At 36.7% G+C, this 24,468-nt stretch overlaps 1 protein-coding gene across 1 annotated transcript in view; it reads right to left on the reverse strand.

Moving 5' to 3' along the window:
• Positions 1–24,468, reverse strand: part of Hel89B (histone acetyltransferase 1) — an 863,997-nt gene that overhangs the window by 345,966 nt on the left and 493,563 nt on the right. Inside the window, exon 23 of the mRNA XM_090405810.1 lies at positions 39–192. Coding sequence (XP_090261936.1) covers positions 39–192 — 154 coding nt within the window. The remainder of the gene's footprint in view (positions 1–38; positions 193–24,468) is intronic.

The following is a 24,468-nucleotide window of genomic DNA, read 5'->3' on the forward strand; positions in this document are numbered from 1 at the left end:
TTTTAATGATCAAAATAATATAAACAAAACTATATTACCAATGTGTTCAGGCTGAACTGCTTTTGTTAAATGATGAAACATTATATCCCATAATTTTTCCATCTTCTGAGGTAATTCTTGTCCAAAATATCTGGCAGCTTCTGTGAGAACATAAGTAGCACCACGCCTTTGAAGCTCATTTTGTTTGTGAGACTGCAATTAAAAAACATAATAATTCATGAACATTGTAAAGTGAATTAAAGGTTAAGTGAAAAAAATCTTACACTAAAGACACAACAACAGCATATAGTGCATCTCATCTCATCTTTCCTGTTTTTGTTAGAGACAATGACCCATCTCTTGTAGGATAACTTGGCCTGCTCACTGCTTATGATTGGGTATTTAATACTATCTGCATTTTTTTTTTGTATGCTTGTAAACTGTGTGTGCATGTTCTTCTGGTCAGGTTGCCTGTTTTGCAAGATAAAAAACCAGAGTTTATGGAAGTAAAATCCTTCTACTTCCATATGAGCCTAGTTAATTCACTTTTTGTTGAAAAGTCCTGATAAAGCTTCTTTGTATATTTACACCCAGGTCCTTCCAAATGAAAAGAATTGTCATTACCAACCAAGTTGTAAGGGTTCATATACTGTATGGTTCATAGTTATTATAAACATATAGAAAGACTATACATACATCTTCAAGGTACGCCTTTCCTAATTGGGTTGTGGGGGCAGCAGCTGCAAGAGGAACTTCCAATGGTCACGATCCTCTGCCACCAAGCTCAGGTGTTCCGGTGGGACTCCCAAACGTGTCCACCCAAGGTTTGGATATAATCTATCCAGCAAGTCCTTGGCCTTCCACATGGTCTCCCACCTTCTGACTTGGCAAAGAGGGCCTGCTGGGGAAGCCTTTTTTTGTGACATTCTGACCAGGTGCCCGTACCAACGTAACTGTGATCTCTCAACACGAAGAAGCAACAGTTGAGTTTTGAGGGTTTCTTGAATTGCAGAGCTTCTAACTCTGTCAAGTCTTGTCAGCCCTGCAATCCCTCAAAGGAACCTCATTTCAGTCACTTGGATTCGTGTCCGCATTCTTTCAGTAATTACCCAACTCTCATGACCATACATGAGAGTTGGATAACTTCAATACTTGACTGTATTGAAGATAGCCAGCTTTGCCTTCTGGCTTAACTCCCGCTTCAATACTACCGAATGGCCAAGCTCCCGCAATATGTTTGCTGAGCCAATCCGAGTATCTAGCTATACGTCCCACTTTCCATCACTCGTGAATATGGATTCAAGGTATTTAAACTTCTCCACCTGCCTCAGTGGGACTCCACTCACATGTCGAGTGCACTGGGATGGTTGTCTTGAGACCACAAATGTTTCAGTTTTGGTCACACTGATCTTCATTCCAGCTTCTACACAAACAGCTACAAACCTATCCAGGGTCTACTGGAGGTCATCTGTGGAAGAGCTAAGCAGAACTAGGTCATCTGCAAAAAGCAGATGTCCAATGGTATATCTTCCAATTCTGACACACTCACTGCCTCGGCTGTGCCTATTAATCCAGTCCATAAATATTATGAAAAGGAGGGGTGACAGAACACACCCTTGGCAGAGGCCAACGGAGACTGTGAAAGGTTCAGACTTTGTGCTGTTTACCCTGACACAAAATTCCGGGCATTCATACAGGGGCAATGATGGCAGCTAATAGTTGGCCATTCACTCCATACTCCTGTGCTACTTGCCAAAGTTTATCCCAAGGAACCTGGTCATATGCCTTCTCTAAGTCCACAAAACATGTGTAGACATTCTTGGCATATTCCCAAGATTCCTCGAAGACTTGCCTTAAAGTGAAGATTTGGTCAGTTGTGCTTCTACCAAGATAAAAGCCACATTGTTCTTCCTGTAACTTTGACTCAACTATGCTCCTGCACCTTCTTTCCAAGAAGGTGAAGGTACCTCATCATAGAAAGACTAAAGTTTTGAAAATTATTGACAATTTTTTTACAGCATTGACTCATAGCTCTACAAAAGAACACATAAATTTGGCAATTTCTTAAGCTAGAGATATTATAATGGATTTCAATTAATCTAAAAGTCATACAAAACAAGTTACTATAATCAAGTAACTCTGGAAATCATAATTGCAATGAATAAAATATTAATATTCTATTGTAGCCACTCTTATTATAGTGATGTGTGTGTTCTTGGACAATTTCTTTTACAAGTGTGTAAACTACAATGCATTATACATTTATCATCATTCTGACCAGTTTTGACCTTTAATGCAGTCTAAATCACTTAATAATAAACCAATTGATATAGAGAAAGCTGGTGATAGAAATAATTTTCTCATAAACAAATAGATAGATTGCATATCACTAGGTCATTACAATACAACAAATCAGAGAGCTGTAGCAAGTTTTTCTGCTTTGCTAGAAAGTAAATTATACTCTGCAAACTGTTCGCCTCAATAAAGATCAAATCTAGATGGTTTAGTAACTCACATCATAATGTGTTAAATTACCCGTGTCTCAGAAAGAGTGTTCTGTGCATTAAGGATATAAAGTGCATCTTGATGGGAGTCAGATTACTCTCTCTATATATAAAAAGCCTATTCATTAAAATGAAGATATTTTGGTGGAGTAGCATTCATGAAAATTTTAGCATTCAGGAAAAGGGTGAAACAGAAATTTTTAATAAATTAGGTGGAATGTGGAATATTAAGGACACACACACAGCTGTAGTATCTCATCATGTGACAAGACTTCAGAATATTTTCAACTGATTTAATATAATTTTTTGATATTTCATCTTCCAATACATCATTAAATACAGTTTTGAAAAATGTGCCATATTATTTTAACACTGTTCAATATTCTTTCAAAATCAATATCAGTTAATGCCCTTCTTATTTTCATTCTGATTAAAAACATTTTTTTCTGTTAGCATTGCCATGCTCTGGAAACTTGTTCTTTCAATAAATAAATTCTTGACCTTCCTTTGTTTGTCCATTATGTTAACAAATTTTTTCTTCAAGTCCCAATATGATAAGAAGCAACAGGGAGAAAATCCTTCTGGCTTTATATCATTTTCTTTTATACGATGGAACTGAGTTAGCAAAAGAAACACTACTTAGTTTTTATCAGAAATTTTTTAGCTTTAAGACACACACACACACACACACACACACACACACACACACACACACACACACACACACACACACACACACACACACACACACACACACACACACACACACACACACTTTCACAATCTAAATGGTCTGCTCTCCAGCCAAAAGGCTGCTGGTTTGAATCCCACTGTGGGCATGGATGATTGTGATTGTCTGTGAAAATACTAGTGGTGGTGGGCGGTAGATGGTGCTGGTGTAGATGATGATGTTAGTTGTGGTTCGGTGTAGTTGGTGGAGACATAGAGTTGTACAGTAGGTGCCCTAGAATAATAATAATAATAATAAAAGGTTTCTGAAAACCAATATAAAGTGAACAGTTGTAAATTAAAGATGCCAAGAAATTATATTCTTGGTTTCCTCCTTTATCCAAGTATAAGCAAACAAAGTTTGCATATGAAGTCACTGATGAGACCTCACTAAATGTCGAAACTGGTATGAGTATAGCAAGTATTACAACCTCCATCTGTTGAAGAAAGATGTCGATACGTTCCCAGATAGAGCACGAAGTTGCAACAGTGCTGGAAATGCCACTGGTGTTGTACATATTTTATACATTCTGACAAGTAATTTTATGGGCTACCTTAGCAATATGTCATCTAAACTTTAACTCTGCCTACCATCCCTAAATCTCTCTAGCTTCATCTGTTTCCTGGAGTACAGTGGCATCAATGTGATACATAGCTTATAATCTATTTATCACAAAATGCATAACTTATATTTCTCCACATTAAACTTACACCCATTAACTTTTGCCTATACTGACAGCCTGTTTAAATCTTCCTGGAAGCTCTTCACATCGTCTTGATTAACTATTACTCTACCTAATTTTGCATCATCAGCAAACGACTGAATATTCTTTATAATTTATGTATAAATTAAACGGCAATGGTCCCAGCACTGAATCTTGTGGCACCCACTAGTCACCTGCTTTTGCCTCGATTCGGTCCCTTCACATACCACTTTTTGATATCTGTCCAGCAGCCCCCCCCCCCCCCTCTCCTCCACTTAACATGCGTCATATCCATCCCCTTTTGTTCTAATTTGCATAACAGTGGTTCTTCATGTGGTATTCTGTCAAATGCTATTGCAAAATCCAGCAAGATCACTGTAGTCATTTCCTTCATCCAATCCTGTTATTTGATTATAAAAAGACAGTAATTTACTAAGACATGGCCGATCCTTCACAAAGTCATGTTGCTCCTCACACAATATCATATTTTTATCCATCCTTTTTTGAATTCTCTTTCTGACCAATTTTTCCAGCACTTTACCACCACTCCAGAGATACTGATTGGTTCTATAATTTGCTACTGCAGTCTCAGAACCTCCCTTATGCAAGGGAATTATTTTGCCCTCTTTCCAATTTCTCAGAACATTACCAGAGCAGAGACTTAAATTAGAGAGCTTAGCCAGAGGCATTGCCAGTTCCCTTGCACATTCTCATAAAACCCAAGGTGATATCCCATCTAATCTCACAGCTGTCTTTACAATGAGATTCTGCAATATCCTAAGAACCTCCAGTTCATCCACCTCTGTTTCCACATTAGTGTCTGTCACATATGTTAAAGCAAATGCTAAATCTTCACTAGGATGATATACCCTTGCAAAGTGGCACTCAGTAACTCAACTATTGTATCTGCTTCTGTCACCTTATGAATATCATCACCCATTACGTTTAATTTTCCATAGTCATTCTTCCTCCTTCTGCCACATAACGAAAGAACTCCCTAGGATTTCCCTTGGCATGCTTGGCCTTGTTCTTCTCACAATCTGATTTTGCATTCCACAACATGGCAATCACCTTTCTTGCCTGAGTCTTGCACTGTTTATAAGTTTGCTGGTCATGTTTCTATTTATATACCCTCCACAGCATTTTCTTTTCTGCAGTCAGTGCTTAATGATATTACTCATCCATCTAACTCCTACCTGATTAATCCTCCTCACCTTAGGTATACAGTTTAATATTGCTTCCTCTAGATGACCTTTGACTATCTCCCATGCACTACTAACATCCTTACCCTGCTGTGTTTTATGCCATGGCACAGATTTAAGCTTCTTCCTAAGCTTGTCATATTCATGTGGCATGTAGTTCCATATATACCCTTTCTTGACAGAGTATTCCTCATGTTATACAATCTCCGAAGCCAAGACCACATGGTCACTTTCACCAATCAGAGGCAATGTGGTCACGTTGGTTATGGATAGCTCTTCTGATCCTATTACCAGGTCCAATACTCTCACATCCCCAAGTCCCCCTCCATCAAATAAAGCCTCAAGTAATTATCTTTTAGTAGGAGTCTAAATTCCATTTCCTTCCTGTCGTGTGCTCTTTCTTGCTTCCGGTCTATATCTCCAGTTGAAGTCCCCCATAATAATCACTCAACCTGTTACTCATTGTAATAATTTGCCGATGCCTCGCTTCCAAATCATCCATGGAACTCCCTGACCTATAGCAACAACCAACAGTATTCATGTATATTCAACAATATTCATATATATATATATATATATATATATATATCATTGGATCAATGATAAATATTCATATAATATATATATATATATATATATATATCTACTCTATAGATATAAAACGATAAGTCTTTTTATGAACATTTTTGTGTCTCGCTTTTGGTTGAGTTATTTGAAACTCAGGGGCTACCCTGAGTGTCGAGTCTTAAAAAATTCGAGTCATCAGAATTCAAGAATCGGCCTACCAGTCCGGAACTCAAGGTAGTTAAATGCCATAGGCACCAGGGGAGCGAAACCCCCTTTCGAGTTTTCAAAATTCGAGTAATCAGAATTCAAGAACCGGCCTAATAGTCCGGAACTCAAGAGGGTGGGGACTTGGGGAAGGAACCCCCCCCCTTTCGAGTCTTTGAAATTTGAGTCATTAGAATTCAAGAACCGACCTACCAGTGTGGAACTCGGGAGGGGTGGGGGTTAGAATCCCCCTTTCAAGTCTTCGAAATTCGAGTCATCAGAATTCAAGGAGAACCGGCCTACTAGTCTGGAACTTTGGGGGTTGGGCACTGTAGGCGCCATGGGGTCGGAACCCCCTTTCAAGTCATCAGAATTCAAGGAGAACCGGCCTACCATTCCGGAACTCAGGGGGGGGGCAGTGTAGGTGCCAGTAGGCATAGCCCCTCCCCTAGTGTGTGTGTGTGTGTGTGTGTGTGTGTGTGTGTGTGTGTGTGTGTGTGTGTATATATAACATGTATGTTCCCATCCCAAGATTTTTCATAAACCTATACTACATCTGCATCATAAGTGGGCTAAAGTTCATATATTTATTTTCTATTTATATATTTTTTTGTATTTTTTACATTTATTGTTTACATAATCCAGAAAACCTGCTATATAAGCAACAACAGGCCTCCAATAAGCAGTAAAGTGGTCTCACACTAGGCAATAAAGTTCATCTCCCATCTAAATACAATCACAAACATCCCAAGCTCAGGGTGCTTAAGGGTCAAAGCTGTATAACTGAGAGGAGACCTCCACATAGCCTTTAAAGGAATGCGGAGAACCGACCAGGGCTTCTGACCTAATGTCCAATCCTCACTTTCTCGTGGTGCACCCTGTTGGGTATCTACTTTGATACTGAACGAACGAGGATGGGCTGGCAATTTGGGATTTAGTCGACCGAATTGTATTCTTATTGGTTAAACCAAAATAAAAAATGATGGTACAGCATGACAAAATTTCATGCCGGCTGGGGCATCGCCCGGTTAAACAAGGCCCCCATTGTTTTCGCCAGGGAACCAGGGCGAACAGCGAAAAGTCAGCTGCTGGAACAAATCTGAAAACAAACCCCAACTCAACATCACCAGAGTTAAAGGTCGGTACTATCAACGTAAGAAGCCTGAATGGCAAAGAAATGGAGCTAGCTGAGGAATTAGATAAGTACCAGATTGACATAATAGGGGTGACTGAAACAAAAGAGACCAAAACTGGTGAGATCTTTCTAAGCAATAAATACAAAATGTTATATTCAGGCAATGACAATCAAGGAAAAGAAGGAGTAGCCATAGTATTCAACACAAAATATGAGGCTAATCTTCTTGAATGGCAGTCAGTCTCAAGTATAGCAATGTGGGCAAATATGAGAATGGGGAACTGGACAATGAGACTTATTTGTGCCTATGGTCCCACAGAAGGTTCTACTAAGATAGAAGTGGAGGAATTTTTTGACGCTTTAGAAAAAGCAACTGACACAATGAAAAAGGAAAAGTTGGTCATTGTTGGGGATCTAAATAGCAGAGTAGGAAATGATTGTGAGACATATAAAAATATTTTGGGAAAATTTGGAGAAAAGAGCAAAGCTAATAATAATGGCAAATATCTGTTGGATTTCTGCTCAGGACATGGACTGGTTATTACTAACACCATGTTCCAACATAAAAATGTGCACAAATTCACATGGAGAGAAGAGGCTAGGAATAAGAAAATTCTCAATGACTATGTTATTGTTGATAGTGATGTTTTCTCCCTGGTGCAGGACACCAGAGTGTACAGAGGATTTGAAATTGGAAGTGATCACTATTTAGTCTTGAGCATAATAAAATTGAATTTCATATTGAAAAGAATAACATGTAAGAAAGTTTTAAAGCGAATAAAAGTTGAGCAGCTCTCAGATGTGAACTGTAGACTAAAAGACAGAAAGATTATTGAAAAGAAAATGAAAGAGTTTGAGAACAGGAATCAAACCTTGGAGATTCAGTGGCAAACTCTGAAGAAAACATTGATTGATTCTGCTAGAGAGGCATGTGGTGAGGTTGTGTGCAAGGATAAAAAAATCAGAACTCCCAGGTGGACACAGGAAGTTAAAGAGGCAATGAAGGAAAAGAAGAAAGCATATCAAAAGTTCCTGGCAAATAAGTCAGCTTTTACTCTTACAGAATACAGAGACAAATGTAAGAAAGCTAAACAATGTGTAAAACTAGCTAAACAAAAGTCATGGGAGGACTTTGGCAAGAATATAGAAAATAAATATCAAGAAGGTGGCTAACTCCTTTATCATCTCTAACTCCTTTAACAGCACTCTTTCCTCTATTCCTTAGGAATGGAGGAAAGAGTGCTGTAAAAGGAGTTAGAGATGATAAAGGTGACATGAAAACAGGAGAAAAAGATATCCTTGAAGTATGGAGTAATTACTTTGAAAAACTGCTAAATGAAACAAGCAGTGATGACAGCACAGTGATAAAAAACACTGACCAGGCATGCAGTCAGGAATACATATCCATACTTGAAGTAGAAAAAGCCATCAAAGGCTTGAAATGTGGAAAGGCAGCAGGAGTAGATGATATTCGACTAGAAATGCTGAAGTATGGTGGTATAAAAGTCTTACAGTGGCTGCCCTGCATAGTTCAAAAAGCCTGGACTGAGGGACGAATTCCCGATGATTGGAGTAGAGCTCTCATAGTACCCATATATAAAAAGGGAAATAAAACTGAATGTGAGAATTACAGAGGTATTTCCCTACTGAGTGTTCCTGGCAAGATCTATGCAAGTATACTTGAGAAACGGTTGAGAAGAATTGTGGAAGAAAAGCTTGGTGAAGAACAAGCTGGATTCAGGCCAAATAGAGGCTGTCAGGATCAGATCTTCACTTTACGACAAATAGTCGAGAAAGCATGGGAATATAACAAAGATCTGTATTTAAGTTTTGTCGATTTGGAAAAGGCATATGACAAGGTGTCAAAAGAGAAGCTATTCAATACGCTGCAGTTATATGGTGTCAATGGGGCATGATATCAAGCAATACTTAGTCTTTATTTGAGTTGTAAGTCAGGAGTTAGAATTGAAGGAAGTACAGAAAGATGGTTTAATGTTAAATCTGACATCAGACAAGGATGTACATTATCCCCTCTGTTATTCATTATCTATATGGATCACATTATAAAGGAAAGTGGAATTAAACCTCATATCAAAATTGGAGATGTTAATGTCAGCTCTTTGCTTTATGCAGATGATGTTATACTTCTAAATAAATCCGCTACAAGTCTGCAAGATTCTATGACTAAATTGAATAGCTGTTGTAATAGATATGGTATGAAGGTCGGCAATAAAAAGACAAAGACAATGAAAATAGGCAGAATCATTGAAAATGTCAACTGTGTTGTGAATGGAGAACCTGTGGAACAAGTAAAACATTTCAGTTACTTAGGCACGATTTTTACTGAAGATGGTAAATTAAATATAGAAATAGACAACAGAATCAGCAAAGCTGGTATAGAGGGAAGTCAATTGAATAAATTCATATGGAATAAAAGAGAAATTAGTCGGAACACTAAATTAGCTGTATACAAGGCAGTGTTCAAACCAGTTTTAACTTATGGATCTGAGAGCTGGGTCAGAAGTAAAACACTTGACCAAAGACTAGAGACCGCAGATATGAGAGTCCTGAGAAAGATTAGAGGCATGAACAGATGGAATCAATGGTAATATCATATTAAAAATGAGGATATTAGGAAAGAACTTGACATTGTCAGCATCCAGGAATGCATTAGCAGAGCTAATCTCAGGTGGTATGGTCACTTAAATAGAATGGGAGAGGAAAGATTAGCAAAACAAGTGTTCTCTGCCAGGTTGGCAGGAAAACGACTCAGAGACAGACCAAGATATAGGTGGATTGATACGGTACTAAGTGCCTTAGATGATAGAAATATAAGATCTGATAATATTGGAGTCGTGACAAGTAACAGACTGATTTGGAGGAAAATTGTAGATAGGAAGTTAGTAATGATGTAAATTTTTCATGTAGTACTGTCATATCCTGTACACCCCTTGAGGGTACATGGCAGGAATTTGATGATGATGACATCTCAAGCTCATGCTAGAATTCAAATCTACAACCTGATGGTTGGAGAGTGGATACACTAACCACTCCATTTGGAGATGGGCAAGACATCTGGCTCAAGCAGTATAGAACTGTAGTATAAAATAGATTAAAAACCCAAGAGTACTATACTTAGGTGATATAATGATACATCCATGAAAAATGAATGGAAAAATAAAATAAAATAAAAACATAAAAATGTGCTTTGCAGTGTATGAGCCATTTCGACTTAGGAGTTGTCTTCAGAGGTGTAAAGAGTGCTCAAGGGAAAATAGATGAAACATTGAGGTCTGTGGCTAAATTTACTTTTATGGTTGCTTAAATTTTTTAGTCATTGCTCATCAGTGGAAATCTTCGATTAATTTGAATATGGTGGAGCTTCCAATTCTCTGAAATCAATGTGCTCTCATATCTCGTAGCTATGGTTTCCAATTTTAACATGGTTTCATTATTTTGAATGTCATTAATGATAGTTTTTTTGGGTTAAGGAATGTGCTTGAATGTGTGGATTGCGATTTCTGTTTTACAGGTATTTGATCTTTTATTACTGTTTTGTTTTTCATTTTTATTACTTAGATATTTCGGAATGGGTACATTACAGTCAAGAAAATGTTCATTTTGCAGCCAAACTACAGCAAGCTGATCATCGAGCCTGTGTAAGTAACCTCGCAATTATGGTGACAAGGAAATTTGGCATGTTTTAAAAGGATAGTTAGTTTGTAATTAGTAGCAAAAACTAATTTGTAGTCTGTATGTTCAAAATATATTTAAACACTTCATATGTATTTTGGATATATGGGAATTTTATTATTTTATGAGTTGGAAAATTTTCTTTAGTTACAGGACTAGTTAAATGAATTTTGGCTGTTTGGCATGCATAATTTATTATACAGGAATTATCCTATCCAATTAATAAATTGCATAGGATAATTCTGGTTTTTGAAAATCCATAAATTTTTTAATATCCTTATTACGACAATCATTTGTAGTCGAAAATTATATTCGAAAGTTTATTTTTCACTTGGTTAGAGTATAATAAAATTAGTTTAATCCTTTATCCAAGTGTGAGCAAACAAAGTTTGCACCTGAACGTATCTTCAGGACTGGGTTAAGGTGGTACAACACCATGGCAACTTGTTGCAAAGGTGGAGCAAGCTACCAATACTCCTATCTCAGTACCTCCTATAATGCAAAACACATCTCCTTGTGGATATGTCTAATGTAATGCATTAAGGGAAGGGCCACTACCCAGACTAGTTTCGACCTTTATTGAGGTCTCTTCAGTGGGAGCCAGGCCCAAGTCGAGATACCAGGCAGAAGCATTAGCAGGTCATCTCTATAGGAGTTGCCAAATGGTGTGCCACCCTTTTTTAATAAATGTTTTTAATAAAAGTAATTTATTAAAAAAAGGGTGGCACACCATTTGGCAACTCCTATAGGTAGAGATGACCTGCTAATAAGATTGCACACTTGTATATGAGATACAAGTGTGAAATCTGCACCAAAAGTAAATATTGTTGGAGATGTCAGCGTTTTTACGAGACACCAATTCGGGTGGTAGTTGGGTTTATTCTTACGAACAGTACCTACGAAAGTCACTTCTTTTTTCAAGTCAGTGATAAGATTTATATCGGTGAACCAATTATCAGCAGTAATATTATGTCCTGAGGAGTAATTGGGCTCTGCAAGTCTCTTGATTATGTCTGCTGGTTTATTACTAATCAAGTAAGGTCCTTCAGACTGCTTATCTGCATACATTTCAAGTTTTCCTCTGTAAAATACTTTAAAAGCAACCATAGCTAAAATTTTTATTCCATATTTACTGGACTTTGATGGAATATATTGCCTAAACCCACATTTGCCTCTAAACCAAGTAACATTTCGTCTATTATTACAATTTGTCTCATAGAGTAGCATAATTAACAATTTTCTACAAATGGTGAGAAAATGTCTTTGACAGCAGCTAATTTGCCAACTTTCAGTTATTCTAAGTGGGTAAGTTTGTTATCAAACCTGATACAATTCTGAATAAATTTAAATCTTCATCAAGACATTGTAAGTCTAAAATGTTCAATCCCACTACCATCTGTAGCCCACAAATCCTGCAAATTTAGCCAATTCTTGCGATGTAAGAATGCTTTAAATTTTATTTATTCTATTCGTTTAGCATCTCTATCTCTTGAATACAGGTTTGAAATAGAATCGATGTATTTATTTGTATATAATAAGATTAGATCTAAAATATCATCTGTGATAAAGCAATTCCAAGTTTCAAGTTCTGTCTTGGTATTTTTTACGTTTGGCTGAACTAACGAAACTTAACACAAAATATTTTCTAATTTGTTTTCTTATTGGATTATTCCTTCATTTTGATTCTTTATCCTTTCCAAGAAAATACTATTCATTCGTGTCTAATTCACCTTCCCTTTATTCACTAGAAATAGCTTATTTGTTATCCAAATCTTATGAATGAACTTTCAGATAATCATCATCTTCTAAACCACTTTCATCTTCACATTCAATTCCATCATTCTCATCATCGGGCTTGAGTAATATTCACTGAATCTCTTCAACATTTGATGGTTTATTCCAGTGTTTCTCAACCTTTCTAAGCCCAAGGACCAATAAAATGCCTAAAACAATTCTACGGACCACTAAATTACAGAGGAGTAGCTGGGGGGGGGGGGGTGATCCGCCCCAGGCGGCACTTTTTTTCATGTTTAAGAAATCTTGCCATACTATCTATAAAACAGCAACTGAGTGATGAAAAAGAATTCGACAATGTCATCGACAATTTTGCGAACAGAAAAGCAAGAAAAATAACATTTTACAATATTGAAATTAAAGTTTTACCTCAAAAATAAAAATACTGTTTTTAATTTATTTCCCTATATGTCGTTTTGACTTTTTGTAATTTTTTTAAAAACATACGTAGGAATTGCTAACATTTCGGAAATACAGTGCCATTTATAACATAACAAATCTAAAAGCATGTTTCGAATACATATGGAAACATAATTAATTAAATTGGAAGTAAACAATTAAAAGTGTATCATCATTGAACAAAGTTTTAATTTTTATTAAACAAATAAATAATATGATATAATTATGATACTACTTACTTTTAATGAGATGATTGACCTCCTCAGCCCTTACAGAGCTGCTGGATATCTGGCTCAATATTGGTCAACTTCAATCAAAGATCAGCACACGCACGCACACACACACTAAGACGATTTCTGTATTTTGTTTTTATTTGAAGGAGCGATGAAAATCCTTCCTCGCAAAGATAGGTTGTAGAAAAACTGCATGAGGATTTTCAATGCTTTTTCAGATTATTCGGGATTCACTTCTCATTGAAGGCGAGATCCAGAATCAAGCCAAACCAAGATCACGGAACTGCATTTTAAGCCCACTGTCACTTGAAAGCTCAATTAACTGTTCTTTTTTCGATAACGAAAGGTCGTTCTCATGACTGCAAGCTTGAAATGGATAACAAACCTACAGAAATTTATTATAAAAGTTATTCGGAAAATATGTTTCCAAATTCTGTTTCAGAGTTTTGAGGTGGTCACAAACCCTTTCCAGAAACTCAGAACAAATGCAAATATCATTTTCCACTAAAAAAGGATTCCAATGTTGGAAAAGGTGTAAAATGTCTGTCTTTTACATAACTAATCCACAACACCAGTTTTTTCTCGAATACCTTTATTTTGTCGTAGGCATCAAGAACAATTAAAGAATTTCTCTGAAGGGACAGATGTAGTTCATTTACTTTCGAAAAATTGTCTGAAAGATAGGATAGTGTCGATAACAACGCTTCGTCAACAAGGAGTGATGCAAAATCAGAATTATGTTCATTTTATTATTATTATTATTGTTCTGGGCAACTCCAAGGAGTCGACAGACTCATCGAGGGAGGCCCTAACATCATGTCAAGAACAACTATTCGACATTGACACAGAATCTATCATATCTTGCCTTGAACTCATTTACGGTCGTAGCACCCACAACAGACTCTGGAAGCTTATTCCACTCACTCACCACTCTCCAAGTAAAAAACCTAGCTCTAACACCCTTGTCAACCATGCTTTTTTGCCCAGCTTCCATACATGGGCCCTAGTCCCCCTACCACCAGTAATATTTTCAAAAATATCTTCTGGATCAATCTTATAGAAACCCACGAAGAAACCCTGGTGCCCATAACTGGGCACAGTAGTCCAGATGGGGTCTTATCAAGGCTCGATACAGAGGAACAACTTGTTTGTCTCTGCATGTTAAAGTATTTTTCAGAAGCCAAGTGATTTGATGAGCTGATTTAGTCACTTTTGCAATGTGCCCCCTAAACTTCAATTCCCTATCCACCAACACTCCCAAATCCCTGGCCTCATCAATCTCCTGGAGTACAGTTTCACCAATGCAATATACTGCTGTAATCTTTTCACCCCAAAATGTGTAACCTTACACTTTGCCACATTAAATTGACATCCATTTTTCCTAGCCCAGTCCTCCAAACTATCCAAATCATCCTGTAAAATTTTGAGATCCTGTGCACTCATAATTGCTCTACCCAACTTTGCATCATCAGCAAACAAGTGAACACTTCCTCTCAAATCCTTTCCTATATCATTGATGAACAAATTGAAAAGCAGTGGTCCAAGAACAGAGCCTTGCAACACACCACTAGTCACAAGCCGTCTTTTTGACTCCACTCCTGAATAAACCACTCTCTGGTATCTCTCCTTCAACCACCCTCCTATCCATCTCACCAACCCTATATCTATCCCCATCTGCTCCAGTTTACTGATTAGGGCTCTAAGTGGTATCTTATCAAAAGCATGGGCAAGGTCCAGTAGTATTACTGTAAACCCATTATCCCTATCCAGTTCAGCCGTCACTGTGTTATAAAACGTGAGGAAGTTACTGAGGCATGATCTACCCTTCACAAAACCATGTTGTCCCCCATACAATAACCCATTTTCATCTATCCAATCCTGTATTCTTTTCTTGACTAATTTCTTAGAGAAATTAGTCAAGAAAAGAATACAATGATTCCTGATATGCTAATCGGTCGGTAATTTACAACAGCAGTCTTGTAACCTCCTTTATGCAGTGGAACTATTTTCCCCTCTTTCCACCCCCTCGGGACTAACCCAGACCCGAGACTCAAATTAAACAAAATGGTCAAGGGTACTGACAATTCTTTAGCTGCTTCTCGTACCACATGAGCTGGTATACCATCCAATCCCACAGATATATTGACATCGAGGTTATGCAATAGACTACTCACCTCCACTTCATTCACCACAATTCCCGTATAATCTACTGGTACATTCATTTCTGCAATGTCACCGCCTGGATGATATATTCTTGCAAAGTGCTCACTCAGTAACTCAACTATATCAACTGATTCAGTTACCTCCCTACCATCGGCATTCTTTAAAATCAATCTGCCATGTACATTTTTCCTTTTACTTGCTACATATCTAAAAAACTGTTTAGGATTCTCTTTAGCCTGCATGGCCAATGTTCTTTCGTAATCCTTTTTTGCTTTTCTTACCACACTCATTACCCTTCTGGCCTGCGCTTTATACCGTTCGTGTGCCTGCCGGTCACCTTTCTCCTTAAATTCCCTCCATAGTTGTTTCTTTTTTTGCAGCTCAAGCTTAATGGTTTTATTCATCCATTTAACCCCTAGTTGATTTATTATTCAGACTCTAGGTATACAGTCAGCCATTGCTTCATGCAAATACTTCTTAACTACCTCCCATGCACTATCGACTTCTTGTCCTTGCAGTTGTACATGCCATGGCACTGAACCAATCAAACTCCTAAGCTTGTCATACTTTCCAGCCTGATAATTCCACATGTACCCTGTCTTAATTGAAAATTCTACACCTTTAGCCACCTCCCAAGTCAAGACCCTATGATCACTCTCACCGATTGGTGGCAATGTGGTCATATTTGTTACAGCCAAATCCTCAGATGTAATTACTAGGTCAAGCACTCTCTGATCCCTAGTATTTTCTATTACATGCTGTCACAGATAGTTATCCCTTAATAACCGCATAAAATCCAATTCCTTCCTCCCGTGTGTCCTCTCCTCACTCCAATCAATGCGACCATAGTTGAAATCTCCCATAATAATCACCCTTCTTCCACTCATTTCTTCTATTTGCTTGTGCATACTGTCACCACCATCTTTTCCATCACCTGGTCTACAGCAGCACCCAATTGTATATTTAGTTCTGCTAGCCACAATCTCACACCAAATGGCCTCATATGTGTTCTTTTCTTTATTCTGCAATTCAACTTCTATTCTCCTTGGCTGTAGCTCATCAGCTATCATCAACAATACTCCTCCCCCCATTTTATTCTACCTGTCATTCCTGAACACACTATACCCATCACATTCAATCCCACTAGCAATATCATCTACAGTCAGCCATGATTCACTAATAACAATAACCTGTGGTCCGGAAGTGCCAACCATGGCCAAAAACTCTTCCATCTTGTTCCTAATTCTCCTAGCATTAGTGTACATGAATTTAAGATCCCCCCATTAGCTCCAACCCTACCTTGACGCATTATATTAACTATCCCACTCTGATTTGTTGTCCTTATTTGCTCGGGCATATTATATTCATTCTTACATTCAACTGCCTCCCTAAGGACTGTATATCTACTCCCCCCCCCCCCCCTTAATAAATCTAGTTTCCCTGAATTTGCACATCCACCACATTCAGCAACACTTTCTCAAGTCTTCTTACACCGTAACCATTCAAATGCAAGCCAGCCATCTTATATAGATCCTTTCGCCCATCGAACTCACTCCACAAATTCCACACCACTCGTCATACATAACCCACGCATAAAGTCATTCGCAATTATGGCTCTCCTTTTAAACATTTCACTGTCATACCGTGGCAAAAGACTAATCATTCTAACTCTCTCACTCTTTTCTTTTGCTACCTTAAACAATTCATTCAGGTCTTCTATCATTTCCATTTTGTCTCCTTTCAAATCATTTGTACCTGCCACAACAATCATTTCTTTCACCCTTTCCTTTTGCTCTCTAATAGACTCAGTTACATCCTTTATGGTCGCACCAGGTTGGTACGATTTTGTCAAATCCACTACTATCACACATCGTACTAACGAGTCTAAATCATTTATAAACAATAAAACTTCGTGCCTTAAATGAAATAACCTTGTTAGTACTTTGAACCTGGAAAGCCAGTGAATTTCAGAATGAAGCAAAAGCTGTATATATTCACTGCCCATTTCATCACAGAGTACTGAAAATAACCTGTTATTTAACGGTTGAGCTTTAATAAAATTAACTAGCTTTACCGCATTATATAGCACAGTTTTAAATTCTGGTGGGACTTCTTTGGAGGCTAATGCTTTCCTATATATTAAACAGTGTACCCAATTCATATCCGGAGATACTTCCTTGACCACAGAAACAACCCCACTATGCCTGCCTGTAAGGGCGTGAGCTCCATCCAAACAGAAGCCTATACATTTTCCCCACTGGATCCCTTTGTGTATAATGTAATTATTGAGAGTGTGAAATATTTCTTCTCCAGTTGTTCAGGATGGCAAAGTTCTACAAAACAGAATATCATCAATAATGTTGATCATGCACATATCTTACATAGCATATTAACTGCGCATCACTTGTAACATCAGTAGTCTCGTCTATTTGTACCACATGATAAGGGCTCTTCTTAACTCTTTTGATTAACTGAGATTCTACGTTACCTGCCATATCGTTAATTCTGTGACTGCCAGTGTCATTTGAAAGAGGAATCAAATCAACATCTTTTAGTAACTTGTTGCCAAACATAGTTTTTACCACATCTTTTATAGTTGGAAGTAGCAAATTTTCCCCAATAGAATGAGGTTTCCCTGTTTTCGCTATGCACAAATTTAAGAGATAGGATGCTTCCAGTGCCTTGCTATTAATGGAATCCATGGCCGAAACTATATCTTTACCATGATTTAATATCCCTAAGCATCACTGAAAAAATTCAATTGGCTTATTTTTCACATCACAAGGTTTAGTTTCTAAATGTCATTGCAGTTCTGCAGGTTTCATGCACTCGTTCAACAACACTTCATAACAAAAAACACATTGAGGTTTCTGCTCACTTTCATCTCCACACCAAGTAAGCTGAATTCCAAATATGAACTGTTATATTTCCCAGTGGTGCACCCAGGGAGGGGGCGAAGGGCGACCCCCCCCCCAAAAAAAGAAAGGAAATAAATACTAGAAAATTTTCCAAAAATCTTTTTCTAATTAAAATTCATTTTTTTTATTTATGTTGCGTCTTCTATTTCTATACTACTTATTATGTATTGGCGATCACTGCAGATATTCAGTCATAGGTCGTATGCAAAGCGTAGTAGTGTGTATTCATAAATTGTCTACTCAACCCCCACCCCCCCCACCCCCACCCCAAAGATTAAATCATGAGAGTGCCACTGATATTTCCTTCTGTATTTTTTCTTTGAACTGCTTGTTTCTTCTACTTTAATAGTATCAGATTTACTCTCTGTTACAACAGTTGTATCACAATTAGATACACATGTATCACATGTAATACTCGTGTATCACAACCTGTGGTCCGTAGACCACAGGTTGAGAAACACTGGTTTATCCAATCGAATATTTTTTTCCAGCTATTTACCATGGTAAATAAAAAAAAAAAAACAACTAAACCAATACTATACTGATATCGGAGTTGGCAGTATCTCTCATATACAATTTACTATAAAATATCACATGACTTTGCATAACACATGTTAAACCAAACTGAGGAATACGCAGTGCAGAATATCACTTGTAATATACACATGCATGGCTAATCATGACCTCCATGCTATAATTGGATATGCGTAAGAATATTTATATTAAAAATATTTGTTTGTATCTGTCAGATCAGCCAAGACCTCCACAGAGTTAAAATCATACATTGTCCGTCTCATTCTATTATTGGATTTTGACATACACTTAATTATGTCTACCAGACTAAACATCTTGTCACAACAACAAAATTGTTCATCAGCGTCAGTTTCTTTATTAAGCTCTTTCCAAAAATATAAAAAATTTCTTCTTTTCCTTGGATCCTTTTTTTTTTTTATTATCTTTCTTATGTAGTATATGATACTATTTTACCTGTCTCACTGAAGTATAAATATTCTTACCTCATACAATGTTATTTTCCTGTTTCACTGTAGTATAAATATTCTTACGTCTTGCAGTTCTATTTGATGCACAATTTACTAAATTTAGTACCAGAGAAAAAAGTTTCTTCTACTACTTTATAAACAACAGATCTGAGTAGAGCTCTACATGTTAAACTACTTTACAGTTTCAAATTTTACCAATTGCTTTTTTCACAGGAAGATCGTACTTGAGCAATCTACTTACTTTTTATAATAAAGTGATAAATGCATTGGATAAGGGCGTTGCATATACATTGGTATATTTATATTTTGCAAAGGTTTTGATAAATTGCCATATGACAAGTTGGTAATTAAATTGGAACGGATGGGGCTGAACAGTAGATTAGTTCGCTGGATTAGAGATTGGTTGTCTGATAGGTATCAGCGAAATGTCTATGGAGGAGCGATATCCCAGAAGAGGAAAGTTACTAGTAGTGTACCCAAAGGGTCTGTTTTTGGTCCATTGCTGTTTAATTTGTATGTAAATGATATTTGGAGAGAGCTGAATGGTGATATGAAGTTGTTTTCAGATGATGCAAAGTTGGGCGAGAGCTATCAGGAGTAGAATGGATGCTGTAGCTTGCAAGAGGACTCGAATACACTGGTGGAATAAGTAAATGAGTGGGGGATGTCAATTCAATGTTGCAAAGTGTAAGGTTTTGAAATTTGAGAAGCAGAGGTGGGATATAGAGTGTACAATTGTTGGAAATATCTTGAAAGTGGTAGAGGAGATGAGAGATCTGGGAGTGATTGTAGACAAGGACCTAAGATTTCAGGGAACCATGCTATGTTAAGGATGTGATGGTTCCCTTGTGTAAGGCTTTGATCTGGCTACATATGGATTACTGAGCACAGATTTGGTCACCTGGTTTTTATAAAGAAGAAGATGTATTGGAAAAGGTTCAGATGATTGACTAAGGTGGTTTCTGGTCTGTGGAATGTTGAGTATGAAGACAGATTAACAAAATGCAATTTGCTGAAATTGGTGGACAAAAGGAGGATAGGCGATATGATCGAGACATACAAGCTGTTAAGAGGTTCTTACCAGATTAATGTCGGGGAAGTTTTGCAAAGAATGGGTGAAGACAGGAAGAGAACAAGAGGTCATCCCTGGAAGCTGTATAAGGAGAGTGTGAGCAAGGGAGTGAGGAGGTTTTTGCATGGAGATTGGTGAATGATTGGAATGCAATGCCTGAGAGTGTGGCGAGCACAGAGACAGTCATCATCATCATCATGCCTATCAAGGATTTAGGCCTAGAGTGGCCTGTTCTGGCATTAGAAGTCATCGTTGAATCTCTTAAGAGGATGCAGAGACAGTGAATATATTTAAGACACAGTATGATAAATTGTGTGTATAACAGTGGAACTCCCACGATGAGTCTTTGACTCCATAGAAGTTTTTTTATAATAATAATAATCCGGTGTCCTTAAGACAGAAGATAAAATTTCCATTCAGTGTTTCCTCGAACATTCAATTAGAACACTGACTGCAATATCTTCTTTCATTTACCAAATACTTTAAATTAAAGATACCAAGAAATTATATACTTAGTTTAATCCTTTTCCAAGTGTAAGCAAACACAGTTTGCACCTGAAAATAATCAGGACTATTACTAAATACTTGTTGACAGTCTCAACTGCTATAGCTTAAAGACTCACAGTTCCATGATTTCTTTTTGGAATCTTCTATTAATATTCTCCTGACTGTCATATAAAATTAAAAAACTTCCTAAGAACAAAATTCTGTGTCTGCATTCTTAAACTTCCATTAGCTCTCTCATTTTCCTCGTTACCTCGATACTGAATGCTCTCTCTGTCAGCTGACAATCACCCATTAAACTCCTTGGCGAGCATGCGCACTCCATGTAAACGGCAAGTGAGAAATTACGTATAATGGCTAACACGCTGCTTCTGTTAGTGTAATGAAAAGTCTTTATAAAACACAACACTTAATAATCGAAAGTAACATAATTATCAGAATCTAGTAAGTACATCAATTTTGAATGGTTTCCATTTCATTTTGACAATAATATCAAAATCAGTATACATCGCAAGTGCTGATATACATGTTACGAAACCAAAACTAATAACATAAACAATTGTAAAAATATTCATAATTTTAAATTATGATTATTTTTACAATAACCTCACACTAGATGAAATTCCATTTTAAACGAAGGCCTTAATGTTGTAATATCCCACGATACCTACCAAGCAAAGATATTATCAAAAAAACCCACACAGAAACAAACCACAATAAGAAGATATATTTCATAAAATATATACCATAAAATAAAAGTACAGTCTAACCTCACCCCTAATCGGCAGAAGGCTTTGATATCGTTAAAAAAAGAATCCTTGCATCATGACTACTAAAGCAGATAAAGGTTATGTGGTGGTCATTAATTAAATCGATTATCACAACAAAATAGTAGAAAATCTGAATGATCAAAATACATGCCAAAAATTATCTATTGACTGTACTCTCAATCTCATAAAACAGATTGATAATGTATTACACAAATTAAAAATCAAAATAAGAGATATAAAACAATATTGTAAAAAAGAATATCCTGGACCACTCATGCTCCATATATACTCAGACAAGTCAATATTCACAAAGTAGATTGTCCAATACTTGAATGTAAAAATATCACCACATCACCTCTATCAAAATTTGTAGCAAAATTACAAAAACCATTATTGACAACATTTAACTTTATGTGGAAAGAATTTCTACTTGGTTATACTACCATAAATTAAAGATGACAGGAAGTAATATTCTTGGTTTCATTCATTATCCAAGTGTAAGTAAACAAAGTTTGTACCTGAAGTCACTTCATGATTGGGCTACTTGTATATAGAGGCTGACTTAATATCAGTTGCCTTCGTATCCCATAATGCAATGCACACATCCTTATGGACATGTATAATGCAACGTATTATGGGAAGGATCACTACCCAAACCAGTTTCAACCTTTATTGAGGTGAAAAATTAAAGGGATGGAAAAACACCTTAATGTGAAGTCAATTGGTTTCTATACACATCTAGCTTAGTAGTAAAGATATTTCAAAAAAAAAAAAAAAATGTATATAATTTCGTGTAAAGCATAATTTAACATAAAATGTTGCAAAAATTCACTGGTTAAGAATAGGTATTCATTACAAACAAAATGTACCAAAGAAATTTTTAGAAGAATGAAACTCTTCTTGGACCACTATGGGTTGGTGTTCGCGCAATATACAGCCTCTTCTAGTCAAGTCAACCCTGCCGTTTCGTGCTGTGACCTGTTTCCACTAAAGGGGCTCTGGCAACAGCGAGTATTTGTGCTGTAAAGTGATACCTTTTTAGTTGGGCAACCTTTCCTAGTTCGGGGGCCAAATTATCATTCTGTCTCCGAGTCAAGGGCTGGACCAAATTATTAAATAAAATAAATTAATATTAAATGAATTAAAACAAGTTGCTACTTCATATTTCATTTATTTATAATATAATGCTTTGGTATAAAGCTCTACATAAATTTTATAATAAAATGAACGACATAACAATTTAATGTGAGGATTGGCCTTGTACTTCAACTACGAGACTATCAATATTGACGTTAATATTACTTAAAGATAATCGCATAGAATCTTGTCCGAATTTTTGATTTATTGTATTTCATTCTCGAAAAAAACTGTTCACACATATATGTGCTGCCGAAAAGACAAATGATTTTTCTTGAAAAGGCATGTAAATTTGTATATTTTTCTTCCACTAAATAAAATTTATAAAAATCCGTCAAAGCAATGTTGTTAAATTGTGATTTTAGCACTCAATCCGCCTGAAACTCAATAAGTTCCATCTGTAAGTTTTCTGGCACATTATTTACATCAGCATCCATCGGACGAGCAAATATAGCAAATGTGGAGTCTTTGTTTTTGAAGTCGGCAAACCTTGTATCAAATTGCTCTATTAGTGCCTTCAGTTCATCTCCATAACAATTATAAGGGATATTTTTATGAGTTGCTAGAGTAGGAAAACGATAACATTTTTAGCTCTTATCTGACTTTCCAACAATCTTAGTTGATTACAAAAAGCTTTAACATGTCCATGCAGTTCATGAACCAATTGTCCTTGTTTTTTCAATTTAAGATTCAGTTCACTTAGGTATCTGGTGACATCTACAAGGAATGCTAAATCACACACCCACTCATCATCTTTTACTTGGTTAATTGTGTTTCCTTTTATGTCCATAAAATCTGCAGTCTTGTCTCAGATCATAAAATCGTTTTAACATTTTACCTTTACTCAACCACCTCACTTCATAATAATAAGACACATCTTCATAATCAGAAAATAGGTCTGCCAAATACTCCTGAAATTGGCGGTGATTAAGTGCATGTGACTTAATAAAGTTAATACCGGCTACTACAACTTCCATAACATTTGTGAATTTAATCGATTTTGCACACAGATTTTGTTGGTGGATAACACAGTGAAAATTTGTTAAATTTTCTGGATGGATCTGTACTTCTATTGCTCTTTCATGAACTATTCCAATAAATCCCTTCTGTGCACCAACCATTGCAGGGGGCACCATCAGTGCATATGCGAGATAGTGAACTCCATTTAAGCCCAAATCTCTTGAAGACTGTGTTGATTGTTTCAAATATATCTTCACCGGTAGTTGTTCCTTTTAATGGCCGAAGCGTGAATAATTCTTCTGTGATGTTGAAATCCGCATCAACTCCTTGAATAAAGATTGCTAGTTGTGCTGTATCGGAGGCATCGGTTCTGTCATCCAAAGCAATTAAAAATGCTTCCAATCTAGCAATCTTCTCTTTTAAACTTTTTTTGATATCATCAGCCATAATTTTTATCTGTCAGACAACAGTACATCTCGACAAACGAATATTCTGGAAGTCTTTTTTCTTTTCAGGACATATTATACTTGCAACATCCAGCAGACATTCTTTGAAAAATTCTCCTTCACCAAATGACTTAGAATACTTAGCGATTTTTTCGCTTACCACAAAGCTGGCTTAGACAATGCTGTGGTGCTTTGCTTGTTGAACATTTAGTGCTGGGTATTGAAGTTCTTCTTCAACTTCTGTATTTCATCTTTTCGTAGTTGTCCATCAATTTTTGGGTGATCTGCATGTCTCGAAGTAAAGTGTCTCTTCAAGTTGTATTCTTTGTTGACGGATACGGATTCATTGCACAG

The sequence above is a fragment of the Typopeltis vanoorti genome, chromosome 15 (assembly GCF_054136105.1).
Source record: "Typopeltis vanoorti isolate ZY-2024b chromosome 15, IOZ_Tvanoo_1.0, whole genome shotgun sequence".
In the NCBI taxonomy this organism is placed as follows: domain Eukaryota; kingdom Metazoa; phylum Arthropoda; class Arachnida; order Uropygi; family Thelyphonidae; genus Typopeltis; species Typopeltis vanoorti.